This window comes from Branchiostoma floridae, chromosome 2, assembly GCF_000003815.2.
Source record: "Branchiostoma floridae strain S238N-H82 chromosome 2, Bfl_VNyyK, whole genome shotgun sequence".
Lineage (NCBI taxonomy): Eukaryota > Metazoa > Chordata > Leptocardii > Amphioxiformes > Branchiostomatidae > Branchiostoma > Branchiostoma floridae.
Genome location: NC_049980.1, coordinates 12864128 through 12891338, shown reverse-complemented (window position 1 = coordinate 12891338; position 27211 = coordinate 12864128). Strand labels below are relative to the sequence as shown.

Sequence of the window (27211 nt, the reverse complement as noted above, 5' to 3'; positions counted from 1 at the left end):
ATGTGTGACAGTATAAACTAAGCCAAGAGATGACAGATGAAACACTGTGTGCAAACCCAGACGACATTACGGGAGCCGGTCAGCCACGAGCTCGGTCAGGCGTTTTATATCCAATCTTCCCTTGTCGTCTGCATCATGATCACAGGAAAGCAGGCTGACAGCTTTACTCACGAAATGTCGAAAAAGCTGTGGTCTGTTACGTGTTTGAACTCCAAACAGTGAGCCTATCGGCATCAAGTGACGGATCTCCCTTCATGTTTAGAATGCAGGAAATACGGATATGTCAGTGGTAAAACGTTATGGCAGGTGTAAATGGCCTTCTCTGGGGCATGTTGGTAAAACATGTACGCTCCAGTGAACAACTGTGTTGTTATAACAGACATCCTTGCTGATAGGAGGGAAGATTACCTGACAAAAACTGGCGGAGATGTTCAACACAAGATAGAGACATGCTTCCAAATTCTCTGCAAGCAATCGCTAGGGCCCATGGGTGAAGAACTAAGCCATAAAGTTTTTAGAATGAACACTTTGCAATGATTACTTTCTTTTGTGGAAATGTTTGTAAATACTCGTATCTCACGCATTTTTCTGTGTGCGGGGGCATCTACTATATAATTTTTTATATAGAAGATTAATATGATATTCAGTGGATTATACCCACCAACAAAAATGTGACACGCCGTGAGAAAGTTTCAGTTGCGATTTTCCTCAAATGAACTGATCAAAGGGCTTTCACAATTCATTAATAACGTATGCAGGCTCTCTGGTGCACATATGAAGGACTGGGGGCTTTCTAAAATTGGAATAAATTTTAGGGGAATTCTGAAAGTCCCTGAGGAGTCATAAATCATATGTAGTGCCAGAGAAAGAATTAGTGTCGTCTGGAGGAACATTACGTGGTGTTTGTAGGACGGTACCCATGGGGCAGGGAAGGGTCGCTGAAGGGGCATGTCTGTGTGCTTGATCATAAGTTTGAGTCTATTTTGACCCAAATTCATAATTAGTTTCCCTGTAGCAAACCGTTCTTCCAATTGTCTGGAAAATGTTTTAGTGCATTGGTTTACCGGTTATACAAAAGAAGCAAATTAAAGGAGCGAACTTGGAATAACACATCTTAGAAGTAGAACATACAAGCATCTCTAGAATGAACTTCTTACCGAGACTCATGGTAACATATCTTAGCCCTAGTATAAAGTTTTCCTTATTTACTCATGTTTAACTTACTTGCTGTAACATATTGATCATGAATGTTCAGGCTAACACCGTCATATTTCTGTCGCTCCTCCTTCCAGAGCTGAATTTCCTGGTGTACGCGTCTGGTGACACCGGGGAGGTAGTCCGGCTGACGCCCGGGCGGGGAGGCGTGTGGACCCGAGCAGTCATCGACCGCGGCATCCGACCTGTGGCGGTCGACTATGATCCAGTGGAACAGGTGAGGCAGCGCCAGATCGATTTGGTGATTCTTTCACCAATATAGAATGTCCGATATCATCGCGAAAATCGGTATTCAAAGTATCACATCAAATGCCATTGAAGTGTCTTATTTTGAATACTAGTGGAGATTTTTTGTGAGCTTTAAGTTCTTAGAAATATCGAACATTATCAAGTTCAAACCCATGCATGTTCTTACGTGCATAATGACGGTAGCTTTACTGAAGGATTTTACCTATTTACCTTATTAGTAAGACGCTTTTCATATAGTTCAACCTGGAAGTAGAGGTATATGTGTGTGTCAGTGTAGTGGTGGTGGTGGCGGGGTGGGGCTGATGGTGCTGCCCTTTCCTTCTCTGAGTCATTATAACTCAACCACGTCGGTATTTCCACAACCATTGTGTGTGCCAAATATCCATGGATTTGGATCAATGCCTAATACTCCCACAGACACTGACAGCTGTATTGTACGCCAACCTTGGGTTTAGTTCAGGTACATGTACGTTAGCGTGACCCTGCTGCATCAATTCTTAGATGGCACGCTCTTTCAACTTCGTACACATCCGAGGCGATCCCAGCTGACCTTTCGCGAGACCGTCATCCATCACGGCTTCCTGTCAAAACTTTTTCCTGACTATCACGAGTAGACACTGCTACTTCCGGCTGTCGACAGGCGCCATCTTGGAAATGAAACAAGCTTGGAGAGTTGCCATTTCCTTAGTATATTTCACAACCTTCCTGATGTCGTTTGTTAGAATATACGACAGATATGATTGAGTGTTAAGTATTACCACCATAAGTCTACCTATGAAGTGTCATAAAACATAACTTACTCAACAGGATGTCGGTGTCATGATAAGGGAATCACGGTCAATCTTTTAACGAATTCAAAAGGACTGCATCGCAAATCTATCATTGTATAGCCATTATCCCAGAAGCTTTCGTTGTCTACACAATATTTTAATGTTAGCATCTCCCTGCGCCAAAGATGGAACCACAAAGAAGATGATCTCGCTGCAGGCGCTGAAGTGACAGGTAGGTATCTCCTCAGCAACGTTGTCATCAGTCATATCGCTGAGGTAAAAGATTTACGGATGGACCAAAGAGAGACAGATGGGTGAGGAACTTTTTAAACACCCTCCGGGGAAAGAATAAGAAAGATGGCAGTCGTTACTGTCTTACTCCTGTTTAAACAAGACAAGCTATTCGTTGTGAAACACTCGACTCAATGTTAAACACCAGTGGACAGCTACTGACGCACAATATCTTTGTGAAACCCCAGTTCATGATCACGCACATTGCTAACGTTATACAGACGGGCATCCCATGTTAGCATCTTACATTTTGACATCCAATTTCATTTCCTTCGGCTGTTTAGTTACCCACTACAATGTGACTATGGCACCATAATTCATACAGCAATTTTCATTCCTGTATAGTGCAGTATAATGGCAATTTCTCTTGTGGGTACAAAAATAATAGGCATATACCCTTTTTAAGGTGAGGAATAGCTTTTAATGTACGTGGTTAGTATGCTTGTTCTATGAATGTTTCTAAGCCTCGAGGAGCCACACAAGTACTAGAGGCTACTGATAGTTTCTGTCTCATTATTCATCTATGCCATATTTCTTACAACTTTCTTATGGGTGAATGACTGCATGAGTTTTGGAGTCCTCATCTCCATGAGCGCTTCAGAGGGGGATCTCCACGGCGTTGCCTTTAGGATTACTTGCTGACGGAGCGTCACACGGTGACAAATCACTGCCTGGACCACATCGCCTTCCTTAAAAGCTTGCATCAATCTTACGGGAATAAAGACGTTCTGTGTAATCGTCCTTTAAAACATTCGTCCCTCCCACAGTGCAACGTTGTTTGTGATTTTGCTAAAATTCTAGCGTTAGAGGAGATGGAGAGGAATGCAAAATGTATCGCCAGAGGAAATGAGTATCCTCCCAAGACTTCTCCGTGATGAGAAGCGGAGATTACCAAGTACAGAATAATGAAGGAACTGGTAACACCACTCGTTAATAAAGATTATGAGGGATTAAGGCATCGTTTTATGCTCTGAAAAAGCTATTAATTACTCGGCATGTGCCTTGGTCTCCGTAGGCTGTTCAGTGTCTCCATGAAACACTCATGGTAGGACAGCAAAGAACATTAGGTAAAAATTTGGGGGAAAAAACTAAACATGAAAAGGTTTGAATAAAATGTTGTTATGACAACTTCCGCCTGTCTATTCTATTCTATTCTATTCTATTCTATTCTATTCTATTCTATTCTATTCTATTCTATTCTATTCTATTCTATTCTATTCTATTCTAGTCAACTTTATTCTAGTCAACTTTATTCTAGTCAATTTTATTCTAGTCAACTTTATTCTAGTCAACTTTATTCTAGTCAACTTTATTCTAGTCAACTTTATTCTATTCTATTCTAGTCAACTCTATTCTAGTCAACTCTATTCTAGTCAACTCTATTCTATTCAACTCTGTTCTATTCGATTCTATTCTGTTCTATTCAACTCTATTCGATTCTATTCTAGTCTAGTCTATTTAACTATATTCTATTCTGTTCAGTTCTGTTCTATTCTATTGGTCCTGCCAGGAAATAAAACTGGTATATCGCCTCAGAACACTTACGTTATTGCAATTATGGTATAATCTGGCAGTCCCTTACCATTACGTGATAGACAAAACAGATTCAGGTTGTTTGGTGTCTCATGCTTTGTTGCGTTTAAGATTTTACTGATATTCTAACGTTAAGGATGATAAGATGAGATCAGTATACTTTGCCATATATGGCATTGGCCCCCTTAATGCTTCCACAAGACGGCGATTGTTGAGTGACCGTACAGCCTGGTCAAATATTGTATTTGCGTGACCCTTGCAGGATGCTTAAGTTTGACTCAAAAGACAGCAAAACACTAAAAAAAGTAAAATATAGGTCATTGTCTCTGAGAAATTTGTCAATTCTTTGATCACTCACCGGTTGCAGCCTCCTGTAGAAGGAGGTTAACGCAGCATTTAGAGTGACGTCGGAAAAGATGAGACGGTGTGAGATAGTGCTAACTCTTAAGGTTAACGACAGTAATAAGACATATCAGATAATGACGATATCATCATTAATGAGCAAACGATTCCTAAACACCTGATATGGCTGTATACTGAAATTGCAACATGTAGGTTGGGGGTAGAGCTATGAGCCTCACGGGAAATAAGTGGAACCAAATTACATGATGCTGGTTCATATTAACAACCAGCAATTAAAATTGTCGTGTTAAGGAGATTTATGTTATACATTTAGAATTATACATATTCAGATTGTCTGGTGTGATAGTCATATTTTATTTGAGTCGTTATTGCGGATGGAAGTAATTAATTGGTTATTGATTTATATTTGATCGTACCAGGATTAAACTAAATAGTATAATGAACGTTGGAAAATTGTTTGAAAACCCTGCTATTTGTTACAAGACTCAATACTATGTTCACCATATAATTGTCTCTCCTTATTTTCTCTACGGAGGTTTATTTTGGGGTGTTTCTGTTTGCTATGTACTTGTATGTACGTAGATATTTGAATACAGTGAATAGAGTGGCAGGACGTGAGAGTGACAGGATGTCTCAGACAAGACAGGTCATAAGGTCAATGGAAGAGGCTACTAATTCACAGGGAGGTATTCTGCTTGGCTAGCCTATGTTTTATCAAGCAGATTATGTATATAACCTCCTTGGGTTTCCCAGTTATATGTTTTCAATATGCCACCAATGTCGCCGTAGAATGACATAAAGTGGTGGTTGGACTAATGTAATGTCAATTAAAAGATTTTTGCATAATCAATGAAGTTTCGAAAAAAAATTCACGTTGGCGTGAGATATTCGAACTCTCTCGGTAAGGTTATAGTTGAATTGTCAATAATTATACCTAAATCTGACTAAGGAACGCAAGAGGCAAGGACTATGTGTTCAGACATCTGTAAAATGTTTTTGACATTTTCCAATGAATCATTTGTCTCCCGGCTCATCCGACCTGCCGCATTAGATAGTCTGATGTCTGTTCATCACTACATGATTACATGCACGACAGGTATAAAGTATGGGGCAACACCTGCCAACCCGATAACTCTCCTCAACAAGATTAAGTACCAGGAGGAGAGAGACAGATACCTGGGATCATTCCCCATGCAGTATGAATATAAATACCTCTATTTGACTAAAGAATGGGCATGTTAGTAGATAGAGAAGAATGGTTTCATGCAAATACTGCGCCGCCAGATATTCGGGGATTTTAACGCACGCCAGGAGGGCTTTTACTTTATACTAAGGCCACGACAAGTAAATCTTATGTATGACATCCTCTTCCGCCCGAAAAATAATGAGATTTGGCAAAAAAAACTTCCATTTAGTGGAAGAATCTTGTCTTTCTCAGAAAGGCATGTCTCATTTGAACCATCAACTGCCATATTATTGTCGTCGAAGCAGATGTTGGGAAGGTAGTTTGACACAGAGTTAGAAAAACGAAACAATTCCGTGTCCCCAAAATTTGCTTGGAATCGAATGTATCCTTCTAATAACCACCCATCTTCATCTCTCCACAGAGAGTGTACTGGAGTGACGTGGAGAACAGGTGCATCAAACGTGTCTTTCTGAACGGAACCGGAAGTGAGGTCTTCATGACAAGGTTCATGGGTACAGTCGACGGTGAGGCTCCTCTCCCTTTTTCTCGCTTTGTACATTTTATGGATTATCATCTTTTGTAGACTCTAGATACAATGCGAGAGCGCGAATAAAAGGCAAGATGGAGTACAAATCAAGATGAAGATGCCTTAATTCTAAGAATCAAGACCATAAACATTGTATCAAGAATTGGTGCGACAGAGTATGGTATCACAGTGCTCAAAGTGACACTGTTGTGGTAGCTGGCTCAAGTGTCGTCCCTAGAACTATCGAACTTGTTTCATTTCTTCAACTACATCCATGGCTACCAGTCGTGTCACTTATTTTTATTTGAAACTAGACGAAAATTAGTGCGTGTGGTGCCAGCAATAGAATGTACTTACTGTGGCCTAAAATAATGATGATACTAAGGAATATACACCAATGCATGGCTCAATGTACAAATGAATGAACGGATGAATTAATAAATGGTTAACCCGGTTCTGGAGCTTTAGTGATTGATGGTATGATCCAGTCCACAAAGAGGGCACCCAAGTCTTTGCCAAATATACACGCTGGTCTCTAAATGTCTTTCTTGTCATTAAATGAATTAATGGACTCGGTTAGCACAAGAGACAAGCAATGATATGCGTGTTACCCTTGATAAAGCCACACTTTCATTTTCTATAAGATATGTGATGCCCTCTACTAAGAAGAACAAACAATACAACTTTGCTGCTTTTTGTTGTGCTCCGTTATCATTACTGTGTTTTCTTAACACTTAACATACAGAGAGGTACATGTTGGAATTAGCGTTAGTTTGAATAATGACTAGTACGGGGAATATCGATTTATTTTCTGCCATCTGTCTTTACCCTCACGCACAAATCGGTACAGATGTGTCATTTTTGTCTGTCAATGAACTAGGTGTTAGAAACTGATACGTACTTTAATGCTTCATAAGTTTTTTTGTTATTATAAAACAATAGTAAAAGTGATTTAATAATAATAATCTTTATTGCAAATTCATGCTCGAGGGCTAATTGCATACAAAGTTAAGTAGTAGTGGTATACATATACTTAACAAAGAAGGGAAATGATATTCATAGCTACATGTATATATAGATAAATCAAAAGGAAATAAAGTCTGAACTAAATCTATTTCTACTTAAGCTATTTGATGGGATTGACTTCTTTAATAGACTTTTACATTGGTTGTAACAGGCCTGTCCGATCACATTCAAACAGAATTTGACTTTCCCCAGCCTTGACTTTTTGGAATGTTTTGGCGTATAGTGAAAGACTAGCACACATTTTCAACCACACAGATAACGAGCTCATAACCAAACTTCAACCGTGGTCTTAAGACGGCCGACAGGTCTGTGTGTGACAGAGGCTTAGCCATGAAACCTGTGGAGTGGAATATGTCTGACATGGTGTACACGCCACCTGTTACCTCTCACGTGTCGATACTGGGTCAGTCTCGCACATAGGAACAACCCGATCAATATACCACCTAACATCAATACGGCCATAAAAACGTCCGGTCGTCGCCTAACGTCCACGAGAGTAGGTGGAGTCAGTCAATAAAGTAATAAACAAATAGATTTCCAGTCAGTCAAACCTGCCCTTCGAAGTGAAAAGCAAATATGCCTTTTGGTACTTAACCTCCGACAGTGATCAATTTCATGAGAATCAGAGCATGCTATCAATGTACCAAATTAAATGTCCATCAATGTCTACCCTAGGGCATGGGCAGATTCGTTGAACGATCGTCGTGCGAGTGCAAACGAAGGACACATTTTGATAGTTGTCGCACACAATTCAGCTATCTTCTTTCTGAAAAGGCTATCTTAGATTCAATTGTCTTGGCGTATAGTAATCGTAGTGTTATCTACCAAATAGTATAGATATGACGACAGCAATGCATGGTCAGCTGACACACGTCCGAATTTTGAGAGAACGGTGGTTCTTTTGTATGTCTCTTAGCTTATTTATGCAGTTTGTACCTTTAGTATGAAACCCGCGGAAATTCACGAATCAACTACTGCAAATCCAAAACAGCAACAGGTTTCACTACTATACCAGTAAACAACTGCTTTGTAGAGCTTTATGTGAAGGAGAAAGTAAGCAGGACGGGCCAACAAATGAGAAAGCCGTTGAACCTGACAACAGGGCAGCTGGGAAATCAAACGCTGAAATTTACTCTAGCAATTTCTTCTGTCAGCGTACATGGGTTGGTGTTTTCATCATAGCAGTGCTCCATGGAGGTACTCAAGGTTCGGTTATGCCCCCTTGATGCAGTGTTAAAACCAAATGTGATCGTACGTTTTAGAGCATTTCAACATGGTATTGGTAACAAGGGAAAATATAGGATGAGGCACCCTAATCTTGATTTTTCAATGCCTGCAAGATCATTAACTCATGATTACTGTTTAACGTCTCTATTCCGGTAATGCGCCGTAGTTTGTGGTTGTTTGGCTGTATTTACTAGTGATCATTAGTGTCACTTGTGGTTTAACTCGCAGTTATCGGTGGTTCACACATTACAACAGGAGCACATTTTCTTGTTAACTGTGCGTAATATCTGAAGCATATTTCCGTCGTATTCTTTATTGGAATTAAACTCGTACGAGTTAATGAGCAAATTCTATTGCGTGATATACTTACGTTGTACAAAGTCACATATACACAAGCCAGGTCAATACTCATGTGTATAGTACAAAGTCAGAAGAGTACATGTATGTGTCTATGACAGGACTGCGAATCAGTTTATATGCTCTAGAACTCTTCTGGCAGTACGGCTCTACACTCCTTATTGATCCATTCCACTTGAAGGAAATCTCTCTGCGAACTAAATTAACTTTGAGTAACCCTTGACTTCATGATTGGAACGTCATGAGAAAAAAAAATGGCTGAAAAGATATCCAAACACAGAAAATGTAAAAACAATTTATCTACAAGAGCGTTCAGCGTTGTCATATTTGAGGTGAAATGCATTTTAGTGACATGCTAGTGTTATGCCTTACAGGATAGAACCTACAACATTGCCTGATTGCGATTTCTGACATGAGCAAATAAGAACTAACCAATGTTTCATGCAACAGTTTTTAAAAATTCTCGATACGAAAACGCAGTAGGACACCGATTCACACCGTTGTTATGTCCTGTCGTGGTGCGCAGCCGTCAATATCACATTGCCAAATGAGCTATTAATATCAGCCATTTCATTCATTGGGGATCATCCAAAAATGAATGGCCATATGCGAAGTTAACGTGATCGAATCTGTTTGAACAGAATTATGATAAAAGATATTGATCGTGTTGTCTTTTTTCAGTCTAATATCACCTCTACATAGTTTTGATAAATCATCATTGACAAAGGGTCGATTTATTTTGAAAATTGTCAATAAGTTTTATGTTACCACAGTTACTACAGTTAGATTATGACAATTTGTGTAAACATAATTACACAAACCGAATATAGACATTCCAATATTATGCTATGAACTAATCAGTAATTAGCAAATTGCAATTTTAACATACACTTTACAGGACACATGTATTGATTGCGCATCGTTTATGATCTCCTTATAAAGGTGACGTACCAGAATTAATGTTTTTATCTAGAGTCTGTGACTTTGCTGCGATCGCTGAGCGAACAAAGACGACAGATCGCTCAACGAATTCCACAGATAAAGAATGGATTAATTTTACATTACGCGTGTTTTGTTGTCTTTTGAATCAACGTTTATAATGCATCGTATTCCAATTATGAAATTACTAGTAATGACAATGCAAATTGATTTTTAGTCACCGTACGGTCGCTCCGTGATCACCGTCAGGTGGAAATGGAGTCTTACGCGACACAGTTGTGACGCCATTGAATATAGCATCGTCTGGGGTGGCGGTTCAAAACACGATTAGCACCGGTCCCCCATCCACTCATAGAAATGATAAGGACATATTTCAAAGATTGTCTGCCCTATTAATGGCGGAAATAAGCTTTCAATTCGGTTTTACTGTTACCTACAAAACGTATTACCTCCGACAGCAGGGATGGAGGCGTAAAATAGATGAGAACGGCTCCCCCTCTTTAAACTTCAGGGGATTTTACGGGTAAGCAGATAAGGTCTGTTCAAGGCGTTAACTTCCATACGGGTCAATGTCATGCTTCAGGGATCGTCTACAATTTCATTTCTCTTTCACAAACAGCTGTGACATCAAATTTTGAAGCTCTTCTGCAGTACCTTAAGAAGGCACTAGAATGTCCATTATCAAACTTCATCTTCATTTTAGATAATATGAAAATCCTTTCACGCCATCTTTTTATAAAGCTATGTTGTCGACTTACAAATGCAGAAACATACAAGTTTCACTGCAGAACCGTTGGAGTCTATGTACAATGACTTCCAGTCTCGCACTATTCTTACGTTTTACCGGCACCGGCCCACCATACCAAATATCATGAGCGAGTTATACTGTATAGATTAAACGCACGTTCATCCAGAGTTAAACCATCATAGCGAACTAAAAACATAACCTAGCGAAGGTAACGAGACAGTGACATGACATTAATGGCCTGTATGGCAGACGGTAATATGAAGGCATAAACGAGGCTGCAACCACATAGCTGTTGTGTACACGGTTCGACCACAAACAAACCTTTGTTTTCTTTTTTACTCATAACAAAACTCATATCAAAATGAAATGATCTGACGAATTTGATAGATTCCTTTCCAGTGAATGTTTCCACTGTTTGCTCCTATATTGTATCTGACACACTTCTTACACATGTAGGGCAATACTATCACATCTAGACGGTTATTGTCCAAATTTAATCTTCTGCGTTGACCGTTAGAACCCGTTATCGTCATCTTATTTTATGTGTGGAGGCGACAAGAAATCGTTTCCTTCCAACATGCAATCACCAAAATGGGAGTTCTAGAACCATTCCTAACACACACATTTATACGAAATTGGAACACACAGTAAAAAGACCCAAAGGCAAAGCCAAAAATGTACGGGATTATTTTACAACCCCTTTCCACTAAAGGGTGACGACGTTGCGATCTCATATTTGACACAGCGCTCGACGAAACTCTTACAAACGAATCTTTTCACGCTTTGTGTATGTTAATGTCTTCTCACAGCCGAATCACATCGTCTTAGGGTCATAACCATGTCTAAATGTCGATTTTGAGAGGAATAACGTCAACAAGTTTGCAGCAGGCCTAACTAGGAACCTTTGTAACCCGTCACGAACCCGACAAAATAACGAGGTAAGGTCTTTCCAGGGGTATAATTATTCTACCCATATGTACAAACCCATTCGCTTCAGATACAAATCTTCATTGACATAACAAAAGTACATCGACTTCGTAAGGTTTTCTACAACTAAACAAGAAAAAAAACCCGACATAGATGGACTTACCCGGTAGACGTAAAAAGTACTTATTCAGCATGTTGAGTTTAACATATTGTTTACACTACAGGCTCTACTGTCTTAAACATTCTTTGATGCATTTACCTAATTGTATACAGAGAGCCTTTAAGTTATCTTTTCCCAGAATGTAATGTATCTGTGAATAGGGGGGAAATGTATTACATTCTTTTGAGCACACAGAAAGAACATAGTAACATTCCATAATGGGGACGTGCAGTAATAAGGAAAGAGGTAGATATATATATGACTTATGCCTCCTCTTTATAATAACCTTTTTGCAAATCCTCGCCGAGGGGTTAATTGTAAACAAAGCAAAACTAGGATTGAAATAGATAATAAATCAGAGGTAAAATAGAAAAAGTTCTAAGTATCAAAAGTAATCAATATATATGAAGGGTTAGAATCATTCTAGGCATGAAGTGAACGACAAATTGTCCAACATTTTGGTAGATAAACGGATTGGATGATTTAAGCAATTTTATTGCAGACGTTTTGATATATTACATTCTATTCTCATTTAAACGAACTTGGATTAGTTTTCAGGACCAGGTCACCATAACGGAATTACTAGGCAGTACTTACCATTGTGGTGTAATTATCAGGCTACACTGTTTTACTTTCTTTGGTCTTGTACCTACTTTATTGAATGGGTTGGTATCGCGGTTGAAACTTTCAGATTAAATCAACCGATCACTGTAGCCACCGGTCATCGATCCTTTCTGTAACGGTATGTAGGTCTTCGTGGGCATGGATACCTAATGGGTCCCCTAAACGAAATTGTGAAACAAAACTAGAAATCTTTTTCTATTTTCTCTTTTGTCTTGTTTATACGAGTATGTAGCGCATTAGTGTTTCAGAAGAAGTATTCCTTTACACTACGTGTGGCCATTAATGACTTCCTGGTACTGTTCGGTAAACATGACTCGTACATGAACAATACATAGCTGTATATATGTCAATACATAGATGTTTAATTTCCTACGCGTTGATTATGCATAAACTAACCAACTATATTTGACATTTGTGATAGTGTCCACTTCGATTTCTAATGATGGGGTTACGGGATAATGATGATTTCTCTTAACATTCCAGACAGGTCTCTGACACCATCTTCTCACTCACTTTCTGCCAATCTTCTGACAGCTTACTTAAATAATCACAGACACACAAGAACATAACAAGACAAACTGACAGTAAAGCCTAAGTACACTGGGGAAATTATTAGGAGAATATCAACCTTGAACCCTGCGAACTTTACAGAGTTAGAAAAAACAAGTCTACCCCTTCTGTGATATTGTTCCAGACAGACATGTTGGAGTCTGTAGTTTTGTGTTCTTGTTCTGGGTCAGTTATTTCATATGAAAACCTATTACTTTTTATGCGGAAGTAAACATTGAAACCAGCGCCACCCACGTCATTTAGTTACATGTAATCTATATTCCACCATGCTTAATTCCCTGCATGTAAATTATGCACAGACTAACTAACTGTATTTGACATGTGATAGTGTCCACTTCGATTTCTAATGATGGGATTACTGGATAATGAGGATTTCTCTAGACTTATTCCAGACAAGTCTTTATCGCATACAACACATGTATCGTGGGGAAAGACTAGTTGGGGAAAAAGTATAATTTTCTGTTTAGGAACTGGATTTTACCACACGTGGTTTGAGTTCGAAATCTTCACATTTTCGTATACACGGTCTAATTTCGTCCCCAACAGCCCCTATTCACACTCCAGTCCCACTAGCACGGCGACCTCACTGCGACCACGCGCGGAAGGATTTGACGGAATGCTAAACGAATTTCATAGATTAAAAAAAACACACTTTTTTACGCTTTGATTTGTGTCTTTTCTTAGTCATACATTTATATTCTGCATAATATTCATAATAAGTGTCAAAGATTACACGCATCCATTTCAGGTCGCAGTGAGGTCACCGTGTGATCGCCGTCTAGTGGAATGAGGGCCTAAAGTGTATCAGTCAAAATTACCCAAGAACATAACTCAATGAACTTGGACGGGCGGTGATTATTTACATGACTCTTTAGGATTGTACCGATGGAGAAAATTATGTAAAGGCCACACTAAAGTGGTCACATTAGCTAGATGTTCCTTGTGTAGCCTGAGGTGATCTAGAACTCTAGACACATTTCTGTTTAATGTTCACTACATATGTTATATATTGCTCTCCAACCTAACTCTGATGACTTGACGTCTGTTGTTTCTTTTCACCAGGCCTGTCTGTAGATGTAGCGAACAGACGGCTGTATTTCTCCAACATGAACTCCGTCCGGGCCGGCACGTGGATCAGCTCCTGGCAGCGGATAGAGATGGTGGACCTGGACCGCCGGAACCGGAAACGCGTCATAGAGACCGACCTGGACAAACCTCGGGCTGTTGTAGTGCACCGTGGGTGAGTCTGAAGGGCTAGCTATAGGCTGGTTCATGAATTGAATTGCGCCTGCACAGCGAGGTATATTGTGGGTTATGTGTCGAACTGAGCTGAAACAATGGCTGGTGGATATGAAAATAGAAAATTAAACTTAGTTGGCAACAGCTCTTTGCAATCTACTACTGATCACTTACCCTTCTACTGCTAGTATCAACTTCATGTGGGTATATATAGATAGTCTGAAAATTTAAAAAAAATGATTCGCAACTTTTTTCAATAAGTTTTATTGAGCCAGTAATAATCAAGTGCATTAACAAGTGTATATGTATAAAGACAACCATTGGCATAAATACACAGTACTCTAGATACCTAATACATGGCGGATTCTATGAGTCAACGGTTTCATTACGCACAAAGTTGCGTTGCCATATTTAGCGACATTCCTTTTGAGATTGAATAACATTACATGTTACCTGGAACGAAAATAAAAACGCTAGACAAAATATATTCAATCGACGTATAAATAATCGTCTAATGACAGTTTGGTTCCAAACCAGTTTCGACTTTTAAAGTCCTTGTGCGGGAGTCCTATTCTAACAACTTTGTTTGTTCTGGTCGTCTGTTGGAATGTCACCTGGAGCTCTTCTCTCCGGGGGCGCCCTCAAGCTCAGTTACTGTAATACAAGGAGATCATGATTACCGACAGGGAAATACAATATCAACCAAGCCAGTTTTGTGCACAATTAGTCGAGAAGAGAAAGTTATCTTAAAAACAGCCATGGTATTCTGTGAAACTCTTGTACTCAGGGCACGATCTTAATCCAAGTCTGTCGTGTAGTACTAGTAGGTTAAAGGTAACACAACTTCATACTCATGACTAGAATGACTATATCTAGTATGAGCTATCAATAATGTGTCCAGCAACTGATATTACAACAACGCATTGTCGAAGACCGTTATACTTTCAACGAGTCGCCTGGATTCCATATCATGTGCAGTTAAACGTGGCAAAGCTAACTTTTATTGGGTTCGTGAATGTGAATTTAGACAGGATGAAATTGGGCTCTTTCACACAGAGAAGGGAAATGAAACCAATTAGACTTCTTACGTTCTTCAGGTGTATCCAACAGCTCGGCTTGTTCATTTAGTTCTTCCAGTAGCGACCTCGCCTCTTCCACAACCTCTCTTAGCTCTGAGTCAGCTGGAAGGGGAAACGGAAAGACAGATACATGCATTAGACACATGTGTAACAGTAGCGCATTTGAAAGGGCGCGGGTTTGAAACAGCATTTTGTATCAGCCTTAAACAAAGTATTTTTTCTTTCTTTCTGCTAGCTACGTAGGACCATTATTTCTACTTATCTGTGACTAAATTAAACAGGCAACATCTAGACAAAATCAAACTGTCATGTTTCTGATGACCATGCGTACCATCTGCATCGACATCCAGACGACCCCTTCTGCGCCTGCGCCGACGCCTCCATCCCTCGGAGTCGTCAATCAGCGTTGCCATGACAACCATCGTCACCAGCATCATGCAGACAAACAGCTTCATGGTGTAGCTTCAGCTGATGTAGGGAGGGAGGGGAAAGAAATTATGATTATTCATTCAGTTGAAACATCTAACTGTTTGTCCTTGTGGAAAGACTACACGAATTCTAATGAATCTGAAAACTGTAATGAACAAATTTAATAAAAGACGAGAAGGGTGCCACAAGAAATCAGAACTGTTCTGTTTGGAAGTCAACAGAGTAACGAGCTAAAAGATTCATTGTCATGATTTTCATCAGTGCTTTGTTTGAGCTGCATGTTTTGGACAATTTCTTCCACCCAGACTCGCTTAATTATTTTCAAAAAACACGATAAGAAAAAGAGTTGTCGCCAAGGGTACGCACAAAAACAGGAAAAGCGACTAAAACCAGTGCAATACAATGCAGAAAACATGTTGGTTAGAGTTCGGTACTTACAGAATTTCTGGACACTTAGATCACGGCACGATGTTACTCTGAGGAGACGGCTGGTGGGAATGAATGAGGAGGGCTCGGGGGGATGGAAATATATACTCCACCGTGTTAGACAATTACGCAAATGAGCCATTGTAGAGTTTGGTACTGACTTAGAGATTCTTGTCTGTAAATAATGGTAAAGACACCTGTGAAAAAAGACAATCATACTTTCGTGAAAGAAACTTGTCTGCTAATTAGTAGATGTGTGTCCTACTGTGAAAGAATGGAGAAGACAACTTTGAAAAGAATGCATTCACGTGTTTATAAAGGGAAATGGTATGATAATTCTAATAAGAAAATCAGACAACAAACGGACTAGACACTTGTGATAAAATTGGATGGAACGTGCGAGCAGATGCACGAAATAGCATTTTGAAATAGTTGAAATAACAGTTCAAACAACATAGTACCTAATTATATATATTATATATAGTTGAAACGAGAAGGGCTTCTTTACTTTACAGGATACAACAACACACTACTGGGTGTGCGAATCTTCTAACGAGTTTTATTGGGCGTGAACGTATGCTGTATGCATGGGAGGGCCTTGATTGGTCCAGAGTAAGTTGAAGTTTAACGACATCAGTAATCTGAAGTCAGCAGTAATTGTGCCCCAGACTGCTTGTTACGCCAGGCCCCGATAGAGCGGGGTTAAGTCGAGGGTTAACGACAGTCGATATTCATATACAGAAATTGTGGGCCATAGATACCAGATATTGATAAATCTTTTGAAATTTCATCATGTTCCTATATTTAGTGATATGTATGGCTCGAAATTTGGCGCCTGTAATCTTATTCCTAAAAGTGATGATATAACTAAACAGACTAATATTGGAACTGATTTGAAACGAATTATTTATCATATAGAGAAAGGGTAACAAGGATAAACAGAAGTGGGAAGAATAAGCCCAGCAGTAGTCGGCGCACGGCGCTTAAAACGTTACAACCAACGTATAACTATGACGCTTTTTCGCTTGTCCTTCTTACCCACAGACAATACCAACAAACAAACAAGTTCACCACTGTTTAAAGTGTGCCTGGACATATCTTATTCTATCTCCCCAAATGACGTTTCGTTTCGATAAGAACAAAGTTTGACTCGACGCACTAGCTTGTCAGCACTCGATGATATGATCGACGATTCCCATATAACTTTGCTTATAACATCGTACCCAGCTGACTGAGTTTCATATAGTCTAAAAGTATATTGGATGAATGATACATAGGTCTAACCAATGCACATCACGCTCAACGGTCAAATGGAATGTCACGGCAACGTTACCTGTGCGAACAGAATGATGGGAAATTCATGAAGTCAGGAAGATGACCTTCAGTTGTTCTAGTAGAGGTCGCGCTCGGTCAAGCGAGACCAATATAATTGACAAGGCCCTCCGAATCCCGGACACTCGTGTTTTCCCCCATTTTAATCCCTGAAAGTCATTTAGTCGGGTAGGTGAGAAACTGTGAATAATTTAAGAAGTAATTTGCCGAGCTGACAGTAAGATCGAAGATTTCTTGGCGAATCTGATACAGGCCGGTACTCAGCGCTAAATCCGTGCCTGGAAAGAACCGCGGCTGCCAAAATTTCTCCTTCTTCCTCTGAAATTGCCTCTCGGGCACCTACTATCTCAGGCCTTAAAATTTGTCAAGTTTCAATATGAGAATTTTGATTGATTCTGAATGTAGACCCATTCCCATGTTTAACTTTTGTGCATTTGGTGATAAGCATGTTTACAAACTCTGCAAGTCGCTTCCCCCCATTTTTACTGGATGGCTATCGCCGAGCGACCGCACAGCAACAGAAATCGGATTTGTGTGACACTTCATTACATCATTGGAATATCATAGAAGAAGTTAAACAATGATTTGACAGACAATAACATCAACCAAAAAACGAAAAACATAGTTCTGTATCTACGAAGTCGTTCGAGCTATCTGTCATATCTTTGGCCGTTAAGCGGTCGCTGCGCGGTCACAACCTCTAGTGCAAAGAGGCGTTAGGGAAGACTAAAACTAGCCCGATTGGTATGAGGCGGACACGCCACAGTTATCGATTTTTAAGGCTGGCAGGTTTTTCCTCGCCCCTCTCAAATAATCAATTTCTTCATTACCAGTAATTAAAAGCTGCTCTCCTCTGAGTAATTGTTTCTTTAAAGGTTGTTTTGAGGGTTATTAAATTTTCAAATTCTATCAAGACTATCTAGGTCGGTTGGGGTATACGCCGACTGACTAAGACATGCCCGGTCTGAACACTTGGACTGTATGAAAGCAAATGACTTTAACCCTATTCAGACCGGGCTTTTTTGGTCATCCCTGGACCGGGGGGGGGGGGCTTTTGAGGCCCTGCACTTCTATGTCCTCTAACTCTTGAACGACGTGCCGTAGGGCTACCAAATTTTCAAGATATGATATCGACATAATATCTGATGAGTATTTGACGTTTGACGTTACGTTGACGTAAGATGACGTAATTATGACGTCATCAATTTGATTATATTGGCCGGACCCATGAAAAAAGGGTATTCTCAGACAACTTCAAATTTTACTACAAAAATGTAACAGCAAGTGCAGATAACAGAATAATAATGTTTATTACGACTTGTATTGCCAATAGCAACATCGATGACGTCATAATGACGTCATAAAGTGACGTCATGCACATCTAAGATACGAGTTGGGCTCCGCCATATTATATCCACTACCTTGAATTTTTAAAACTACTTTTTTTGCAACAAATAATCACAAAGAGCAATGGAAATAGACTAAATTCATTCATTTAGATGGTTTTTGATGAAAAAATACCAGGTAGTTACAAATTTTAAGGGATAATTAGCTTGTTATTCTTGATCTGGCCATACGGTCCGCCATCTTGGATTTTGGGCTGATGACGTCATCAAATTAGCATAATTTATGCATATATAATTATGAAAGATATGCTAGATAATATAAGATTTTATTTATGTAACAAAATAGCAGTAATATAGCAAATAAATGTGAAAAATACATTGTTAGAACCCAAAATAGTGATTTTTGGCAAAACTGCCTGTCATAAAATTGTTGACAACAATATTTTAGGAAAACTCACCAAATTTGGTGGCTTTAGCGTAAGGCGTTCTGGCGTTATAGGACATCGAAGTTGGCGCGGGCCTCAAAAGACCCCCCCCCCCCCCGGTCTGAATAGGGTTAAAAGACTAGTAGGCAATCTCGCCTATCAAAAAATCCCAATCACAAATGACTGCTCAAGACTGGTATAACTCCTAACTAAGGCTTAGGTCACATTTCCAAACCGGGTCCCGACCGAGCAGCTTTCGGGAGGGAAAAGAACGATATAAAAGACATCAGAATACACACAATATCAAAGTAAGATTCATGGAATAATTTGTGTTTATTTCTAGGTATACAATTTGATTTTTCGTTTCTTTAAACATCCCGGCCGGGCACCGGTTTGGAGATGTAACCTAAGCATAATGTGTGGACAAGGCCGGGAGGCTATGGTCGGCTATGTGTGACAACTATTTTAACGTTCCCTGCAGATTCCTGTATTTCTCTGATTGGGGCAGCCAGCCGAGGATCAGCCGGGCGGACCTGGACGGCGGGAACCGCGTGACGCTACAGTCCGCTAACGTGTACAACCCCAACGGGCTGGCCACCGACGGGCGGGCGCTGTTCTGGACAGACGCACGACTGGCGCTCGACTCGGCAGCGTCTATCGAGAAGTCGTCACTTCTGGGAGGGAACAGAACCACCGTGAACTTTCGTGTGAAGGTAAGCAAATTTATGTCTTCAATTTGATGTTTCAACTAAAGCACACATAGATCAATTGTGACTGATAGGGTTTCATACGGGTTACTAGAGATCAAGGATAGTCTAGTCACAAGTGGGTAGACGAAAGGAAACGAGATCGATAGGTCATTGGCTCGACTCCTGAAAGTTCTAGCTAGACACTGTGTCCATGGCAAATACACTTAACATGACTTTCATTATTCTATCTAGGTGTGAATGGGTACTAAACTTCGTTTTGGGAGGTAAAAGGCAGTGAAAGAAGAGATAGGGGCTCCGTCCCCTAAACTCGTGCCCTAGACATAGAGTACGAGTAACAACTCATTGCCCCTACGACATCGAGAAATGCTATGACACATATTTACGTACATATATATGGTTATGGAAGGGACTTTTTTTTTCAAATGTATAAAAACGATTCGACACTGAAGCTGATTTAAAAAAAATCTGGTGGCAATCAATGGTAAAATGAAAGGTTTCTGCAGACGGGTGGAAACCATTGTGCCGACTCCACGAGCCTTTGAGAGCTGTGCAATTTTACACCGTTTCCTCATTTAAGCTAGATCATGGCGGTGGTCTACCGACGTTTTTTTTTTCACTTTGGGCATTTTACAGGACGTAATACTTAGTAGTTTTCATGTGAGCTCTGCAACAGACCTGAGTGAGCTTACAGATGTGCCCTATGTGGCAAAGACTGTCATTCTCGTATAGGACTGTTCAGTCACAGTCGACGCTGTAGGGCTGATATCAATTAGGATTTTACCATGGTCAATATTGACCGAAGGAGGCCATTATATAGTTTTTATGTTTGTTGCAAACTTACTTTTGGTGCCAAAAAAACACAAAGATCACTTAGCTATACACTGCAGGTAGCAGCATATAAGTAATCTGATTGTTTTTGTTCTGTAAGACCACAAGAAATATGTTTATTTTGATGTGTGCGTCACAACTATCACCCCAATCTTAAACCCTGCAGGATTATTCCCATCACCATGTCCCACTATCTAGTGAGATGGTTCTGTCGATATCACTCGAGTGTGCTTTTACGTCTCTACAACACTTACGTTTGAAGTAATAAACTGACCGGACTTGCCAGGATTACCGGAGCAACATGTTTCCTATCCACACACTGACCCTGACTCAAATGGTAACAGATATTTGATCCAATGTGCCTCAGCTAAAATTTTGAAAAGGCCAGTAATGCATCGCAGACTGACTGGTACTTGAATTCCACTTGTTCGCTACATCTTATACAATATCCATGTACAACAATCTCTATGGAGTAAGAAAGATATGCAATTGCATTTATGGAAGAACCATCAACTTTGAAATAAAACAATATAGTATCCATATAACGTACGCACATTACTGGTGTATAATCACCGAGTGGTAAGTAACGCTAGCAGACACGCTGAGATCGAACGCTTACGGGCTCGATTCCTAGCCATCATCGAGAAAAGCACTTGACGATTTTTCTTACTCCGTCTAGGCGCAAAAATGGGTACCTGAATTCTGTCGAGGAGGTAAAAGCCAGTGGAAGGAAAGGAATATGCCTCACCTTCCAATAATATACCCTAGACACAGTGGATAACAATCCACTGGCTTTACGGCCTCAAACAATCTTTACCTTCTTTTTAAAGGCAAACCAACCTAACAATGATGCAGAATAGCAGAAAATCATATGAACACAAAAGCTTATCCTTCCCTATGTTTGCCCCAAGACAGAAGAAGGGTTTTCAGACATTCCCGAAGCAGGCTGTGACCCTGGAGTTGTTTGTCGTTCCACTTGACTTTTTCCCAACATTGATCTTCCCGCCTGACGGGTTATTATCATTGATCTGCGCCGCGCGGCGCTTTTATAGACTATCCACCAGGCGGAGCAGAAATTAGATTGCTGACAGAACCATTAGACTCCGTGGAAATAGTTGTTTGAATCACGATTGACTCCCGGCAAAAAAGATACAGTAATCAGGAGACGAAAGGAGAGAAATGTCTGAATCTACCACAGGCTGAAAATTGCCGGGAGGCAATACGTTTCCGGTAGAAAAGCAATCATCGCTCGGACTACTTTCCGGGAAAATGCAGGACAGGTGTAGAAATCGAAATTGACTGATTTCGGCGAGCAGGTATTTGAGCACGTAAAGGTAATACCTTCCCGGATTAGATGGACGTTAGCAGGTGCCAGGGCGGACTCTTTACGGTCGGACTCACTTAGGATGTGTGCCCGCGAGCTGACCGATTTTCCAGTAAATGGAAACCGACCGATCTTTCCTCACAAATGAAAACCGACCGAGAATCGACTGGAGGCAAGGTTAAAAGGCCTCCGTGGTAGCGAATTAAAACTTCTGGACAAGATTAAACAGGAACTTCGCAAAGTCACCAAAACGTCTTAACTTTCCTTTCCTTTTTTAAAGTCTTCTGGAATATTCTACGCTCATTAGTTTAATCAAGTGAGCTATAGAGACTGGTGATTAAGATATATGAAAAATATACTGCTATTCCATCTATTCCATCTATATCCGACGGATTTGCTTACAACATTTGAAGATCATTCTTCTAAGATATGATGAATGATGTAATAATGCATGCATGTCCTCTCTTATACAGGTTGCGATCGCTCAGCGATTTTACATTTTACAAATACAAGTCGCTTCATAGATATAAAGAAAGAATCTCTTTACAATTTGGATATTTTATTGTCTTTTAGATGATACCGTTATATCGAGCACTAGCAATTAAAACAAGAGTCATGTAATTCCAAGTTTGGTTGCTGCAGGGTCACTCAGCGAACGCCGTACAGTGGAAACCGTATAGCTCATGACGGAAGAACTACCTGTAAATCCGTTAAGTCTGTAATAATCCTACTGGCGATCCCCAGCCTTGAGCTAGGAGAAACCGGTTAGGGACAGGCTTATGTCTTTAAGTCTCTTTTCAAAGGACGCACCACGGAAAGTCGATTGCATTGATATATCGATAACTACAACAACACTCATCAAAGGAACAACGATTAGGCTAGGCCAAGATGAGGCAATGACTTTGGCCCAGCGTGTCCAGATTAGCTTAGGTGGCTTGTGGGAATACTTTTGGAAACTCGTGCAAAGACACGTGGGATAGGTACGTTATAAACAGGTTCGCAATGCATGGATACTTCATGATGGAGAACCTAGACCTGCTGTGTATATGCCTCATACCCTTCAAGCTTTCATCAAAAACCACCAATGACTCCAGGTGTTTGAACTGATATGAACTGCTATATATATATATGAATTGCTTTATGTCCTGCAGTGCCGGTAAAAGACTTCTGTTATCATGATCATCCTCCAATTCACTATTAGAAAGTGGGAATTAGGAAAGCTATAGTGCTTTATGTCGTTCTATCTTGGAGACACTTGTGAGACTTTGTGTGCCTCTGTACCCAGATTACTTGCCTTCGCTATGTACAAGGTGAAGGCTAAGGACATGTCCCGTAAAACAGATGGTGTTTGGGTGCCGCACTGATGTGTAATCAAGGCGTCTGCCTCCCCTGAGCATGATTCCAACACGTTCAGAACCCCGCAGCAGTCGTTTCTCCGCCCACTCTCATCATTCTAGGAGATTAATACTTGAGCGAACTCCTACGTGACTACATCTACTGCACGTTTACTGTGGTAAAGATGAAATACTTCCTAGAAGACTACACAACATAATTTTTGCTTAATGATGATAGTGAATACATTGCTTACAATTAGATAAAGAAAAAAAACGAGAATATTGCAAGTAGTCTTTCTATCCTAGGAAAACAGTGTCGCCATGGTTGCAATGGTCATGAGAATATGGTAAAAAAAGAGTAATTGTTTTGTATGTGTATGTGTGACCGCAGCTGTCTGTTTGTTTGTTTGCTTGTTTGTTTGTTTCACAAATAGTTGTTGTTTGTATATCTTAAAAGGGTTTAGGTGGATAATCATGGTATTTGAATTATGGTAAGACCTTGGGTAGACAATGTTTCGGGTCGATTTTGGACCTCCCGGGGACTGTCCTTGGTGCTGAAAGAGAACCTCATTTTTAATCTTTTGTCCTGGGCATTGCAAGTTTTTGAATGGCAATGTGGCTCAGTACCACTCCTTATATGGCTAGAAATACCCGATCCAATACGAACTGTACGTTATTAAGTTACTTTATTATTCGTGAATTTTTGTCTTCTGTATGATTACAATGATGCATTTCCCTTCCAGGTACCGTTCGGAATCACACTGGGTGACGGTTACGTGTTCTTCAGCGATTGGGACGAGCGGGCGATCTTCCGCGGGAACATGCGTAATGGGGAAATAGTTTCCGTCGTCAAGAATATCTCACATCCTATGGGGCTGCAGTTCTACAAAGGACCACAATATGTCGATCTAACAGGTGCTGCATTGGCTTCTGTTGTTTTGATGTAGCATAATGTCGTCTTCATCACATGTAATTATACAATAGATATATTACTTCTACCTCACTGAGGTTATCTCTTTGGCATCGTTTACAAGTGTGTGTCCGCTTGCTAACATAAAATACCTAAAGAACCGCTATTTGGTTTAGATTCTGTGTCTCGTGTGTTGTGCTACGTACAAAGGAACTTCCGGTTTTAATATCTCACCGTGTGCAAGGGAAGAAGTTTAATCTGCCCACTATCAGCTAGTATTGGAACCACAGAAGCGTTTTTTCTTAAACTTACATCATACAGATGGTTGTCCCTGCTCTCCTCGCCGTCTTCAGCTACGTACCGGTTGTCTTCAGTGTTTCGCCCCTTTTCGCAGTACACCTCTTGCCGGCGGGGCAGCAGTGATGGCCAGTCACTGCCTGGCGAGGAGTTAGTTGCTGTCTCTCTGTCTCCATACCCAGTAGGACGCCTCTTGGGTCGTCTCTGCTATCTTTCGCGTCAGGTCCCTTCTCTTTCTTCCTACTACTCCAAGGAATCCGAGGGTTCTCCACATGAAACCCCTGCAGCCGACTTTCACTGGGCAGTTCCTTGTTTCCCACCCCCTTTCCCTACAGTTGGTTACTAACTCCTGGTACTTTTGAAGTTTCCTCTCTTGGGCCTCTTCTACTCTATCTTCCCAGGGTACGGTGAGCTCTATCAACACCAGTTGTTTAGTCTTCCTGGAATACATTACATGATTATATCGGGCCTCAGGTTTAACACTTATGAAAGAGGACAACTGAAGAATGGAACAACAAATTTGCGGGGGATATGTAGGTAACCTGGACAGATGGGACCACAGATTATGCAAATGCCAACAATCCATGAAGCCTAATGTATTGTACCCTGTCCAGCTCGCAACCCGTGTGACAACAGCGACTGTAGCCACATCTGTGTTCCCACCCGTGGAGGCTACCGCTGCCAGTGCCCGGATGTTGGAGGGTTGGTACTGACGGACGATGGGAAGAGATGCGTAGGTATTTACAACACCAATCATTCATTTTACGTCAAGTGAAGTCTACTGTCGTAAGTACTGATCTTGTTTTCTTAAAACCAATATGTGGATAGATGTGTTGGTGTTGGTAAAAGGTATTTACTTAACGCAGAAGATTTGTGCGGACATTTAGAAAAGTATTGTGAATGGCTATTCGCATAGAGGAAAAAGGCAGAATATACATAACGGAGGTATTGTAACCAGTAACATGTGTGTTTGTCTTGATGTGCGTCCGAAGTGGTGTAGCAGGATACTTGGAAGTATGATCTGGATCGTTAGTTCAGCTTTCTGCCAGGCATAACTAACTAATGCAGCAATCTCCATTCTTTGCCTTACGAACAGAGCCTGACAACTTCCTCCTGGTGGCCGACTACAACGAAATACGCATGCTCTCCTTCGACACACGTGATACCACCGCCTATCCCATCATTCAGCTGGACGGTGCGCCGAACATCGTGGCCCTGACCTATGACCCGGAAGAGAAGTTTGTATACTGGAGCAGCGTGAACACAGGCATGGTGTCACGTGGCCGACTGACGGGAGAGGAGATATCCTACGTCAAGCTGTTCGGAGGGGGCATAGACGGAATGGCAATCGATGTAGATGGAAGGACCTTATACTGGTCAGATGGGATCGCAGGGACCATCGAAATGCTGGATCTGGGCACATTTGCACACAAGGTCGCAGTCAAAGATGTAGATAAACCACGTGCCATTACCATGGACCCGATCAGAAGGTAAAAACAATCTCGTTTATTGAAGACTTATGTGCTTGTTGATTTAATTTAGATAACAGGTGGAATGTTTAATGCATTAAACGCTGATATTGTTTTTTTTATCCTTTGTGGGGAAAGGACAAAGTTTACAAACTTTGTGTTTTATTGTATCTTCCTATTCAATATAAATCATGAATTGATTAATGTCTAGCTACCTGTTCTGGTCGGATTGGGGGAAAGAGCCAAAGATAGAGCGGGCCTCGCTGTCTGGCGGAAACCGGACCACCCTGGTCGGCAGGGACCTGGAGTCGCCCAACGGCCTGGCAGTGGACGCTGACGAGGGCAGGCTCTACTTCGCCGACGGCACACTCAGGAAAATAGAGTCCATCGCTGAAGAAGGTACTTCTCACAAACGTTTGTTTGGTGCTATCCCGAACAGTCTTATATAGATCTCGATCTTCTCATGTTTTCCTCTATAGTAGCAGAACACCGTATTCGCTTTATGGTTTTTTCTTCTGTATGTCAGTACGTGGAAGGACAACAAGGCTCCTCACTTAGATGCCGTAAAAAAAGTACAACAGAGCACATTAGAGAAATGAGAAATTTGGTTATATTTGGGGTTAGTGTACAATATGAAAATGGTATTAAAACGCTGCATATTGGCTCTTCGCGTCTTTTTAACATCGCTCAATGGAGGTACCTTACTACATATAGCCTGCTCACGTGGAGAGACAGTTGCGTTAGGTTGCTCATTTCCACATGAGTTGGAATGATGTCACAGCCCACATCATTTAAGCTGACATATTACTACACCACACACAGCACAAGTTTTCTACACAGTCAATCTTCATCTTACTAGTACTGCTGGATAAACCTGGGTCAAAGTGGGGAATGGATAATGTATTCTGCGACGATCTATCTGTGCTTGCTAGGAGGAAATCGCCGAGAAGTGGCGGCCATATCTCAGAAGATGGACCACATCTACGGGCTGGCGAAGGTGGGCCCCGCCCTGTTCTACTCCGACTGGAAGACCCAGTCCGTGGCCATGACTGACCTGGTGACGGGCAGGATAGACAAGGTCATCACGGACCTCATCAGGCCCACGGAGATACATGCGCATCATCCCAAAGAGCTGAAAGGTGAGTATTAAAGTAAAGTAGGGTGATGTTACAAGTCTATTGTGGATAACCCAGGCATAACACGTACTCAAAGATCATCATCAGTGATCATGAAACATTTTGCAATTTTTAAAAACTTCTTAGTATTGTGAATTTATCATTGTAACAGACACACAATAATATCTCCAGTTTCACAGAGGTTTGGTCCGTACGACATTGTCTACATTACAGATC

At 40.8% G+C, this 27211-nt stretch overlaps 1 protein-coding gene and 1 long non-coding RNA gene across 3 annotated transcripts in view; one reads left to right on the top strand and one right to left on the bottom strand.

The window, feature by feature from the left end:
- LOC118409884 (low-density lipoprotein receptor-related protein 5-like) overlaps nt 1-27211 on the top strand; it is a 64193-nt gene that overhangs the window by 30143 nt on the left and 6839 nt on the right. For both annotated transcript variants that reach the window (XM_035811255.1, XM_035811256.1), the window contains 9 exons: nt 1293-1432; nt 6029-6131; nt 13774-13951; nt 19469-19700; nt 23927-24098; nt 25005-25127; nt 25487-25880; nt 26071-26258; nt 26792-26998. In XM_035811255.1, the coding sequence (XP_035667148.1) occupies nt 1293-1432; nt 6029-6131; nt 13774-13951; nt 19469-19700; nt 23927-24098; nt 25005-25127; nt 25487-25880; nt 26071-26258; nt 26792-26998 (1737 nt within the window). The remainder of the gene's footprint in view (nt 1-1292; nt 1433-6028; nt 6132-13773; nt 13952-19468; nt 19701-23926; nt 24099-25004; nt 25128-25486; nt 25881-26070; nt 26259-26791; nt 26999-27211) is intronic.
- Nucleotides 14199-16004, bottom strand: LOC118409885. The gene is made up of 4 exons (XR_004830498.1): nt 15897-16004; nt 15361-15497; nt 15039-15131; nt 14199-14604 (listed from the first exon to the last, which is right to left on the bottom strand). It is a non-coding gene; the product is annotated as an uncharacterized LOC118409885 (long non-coding RNA).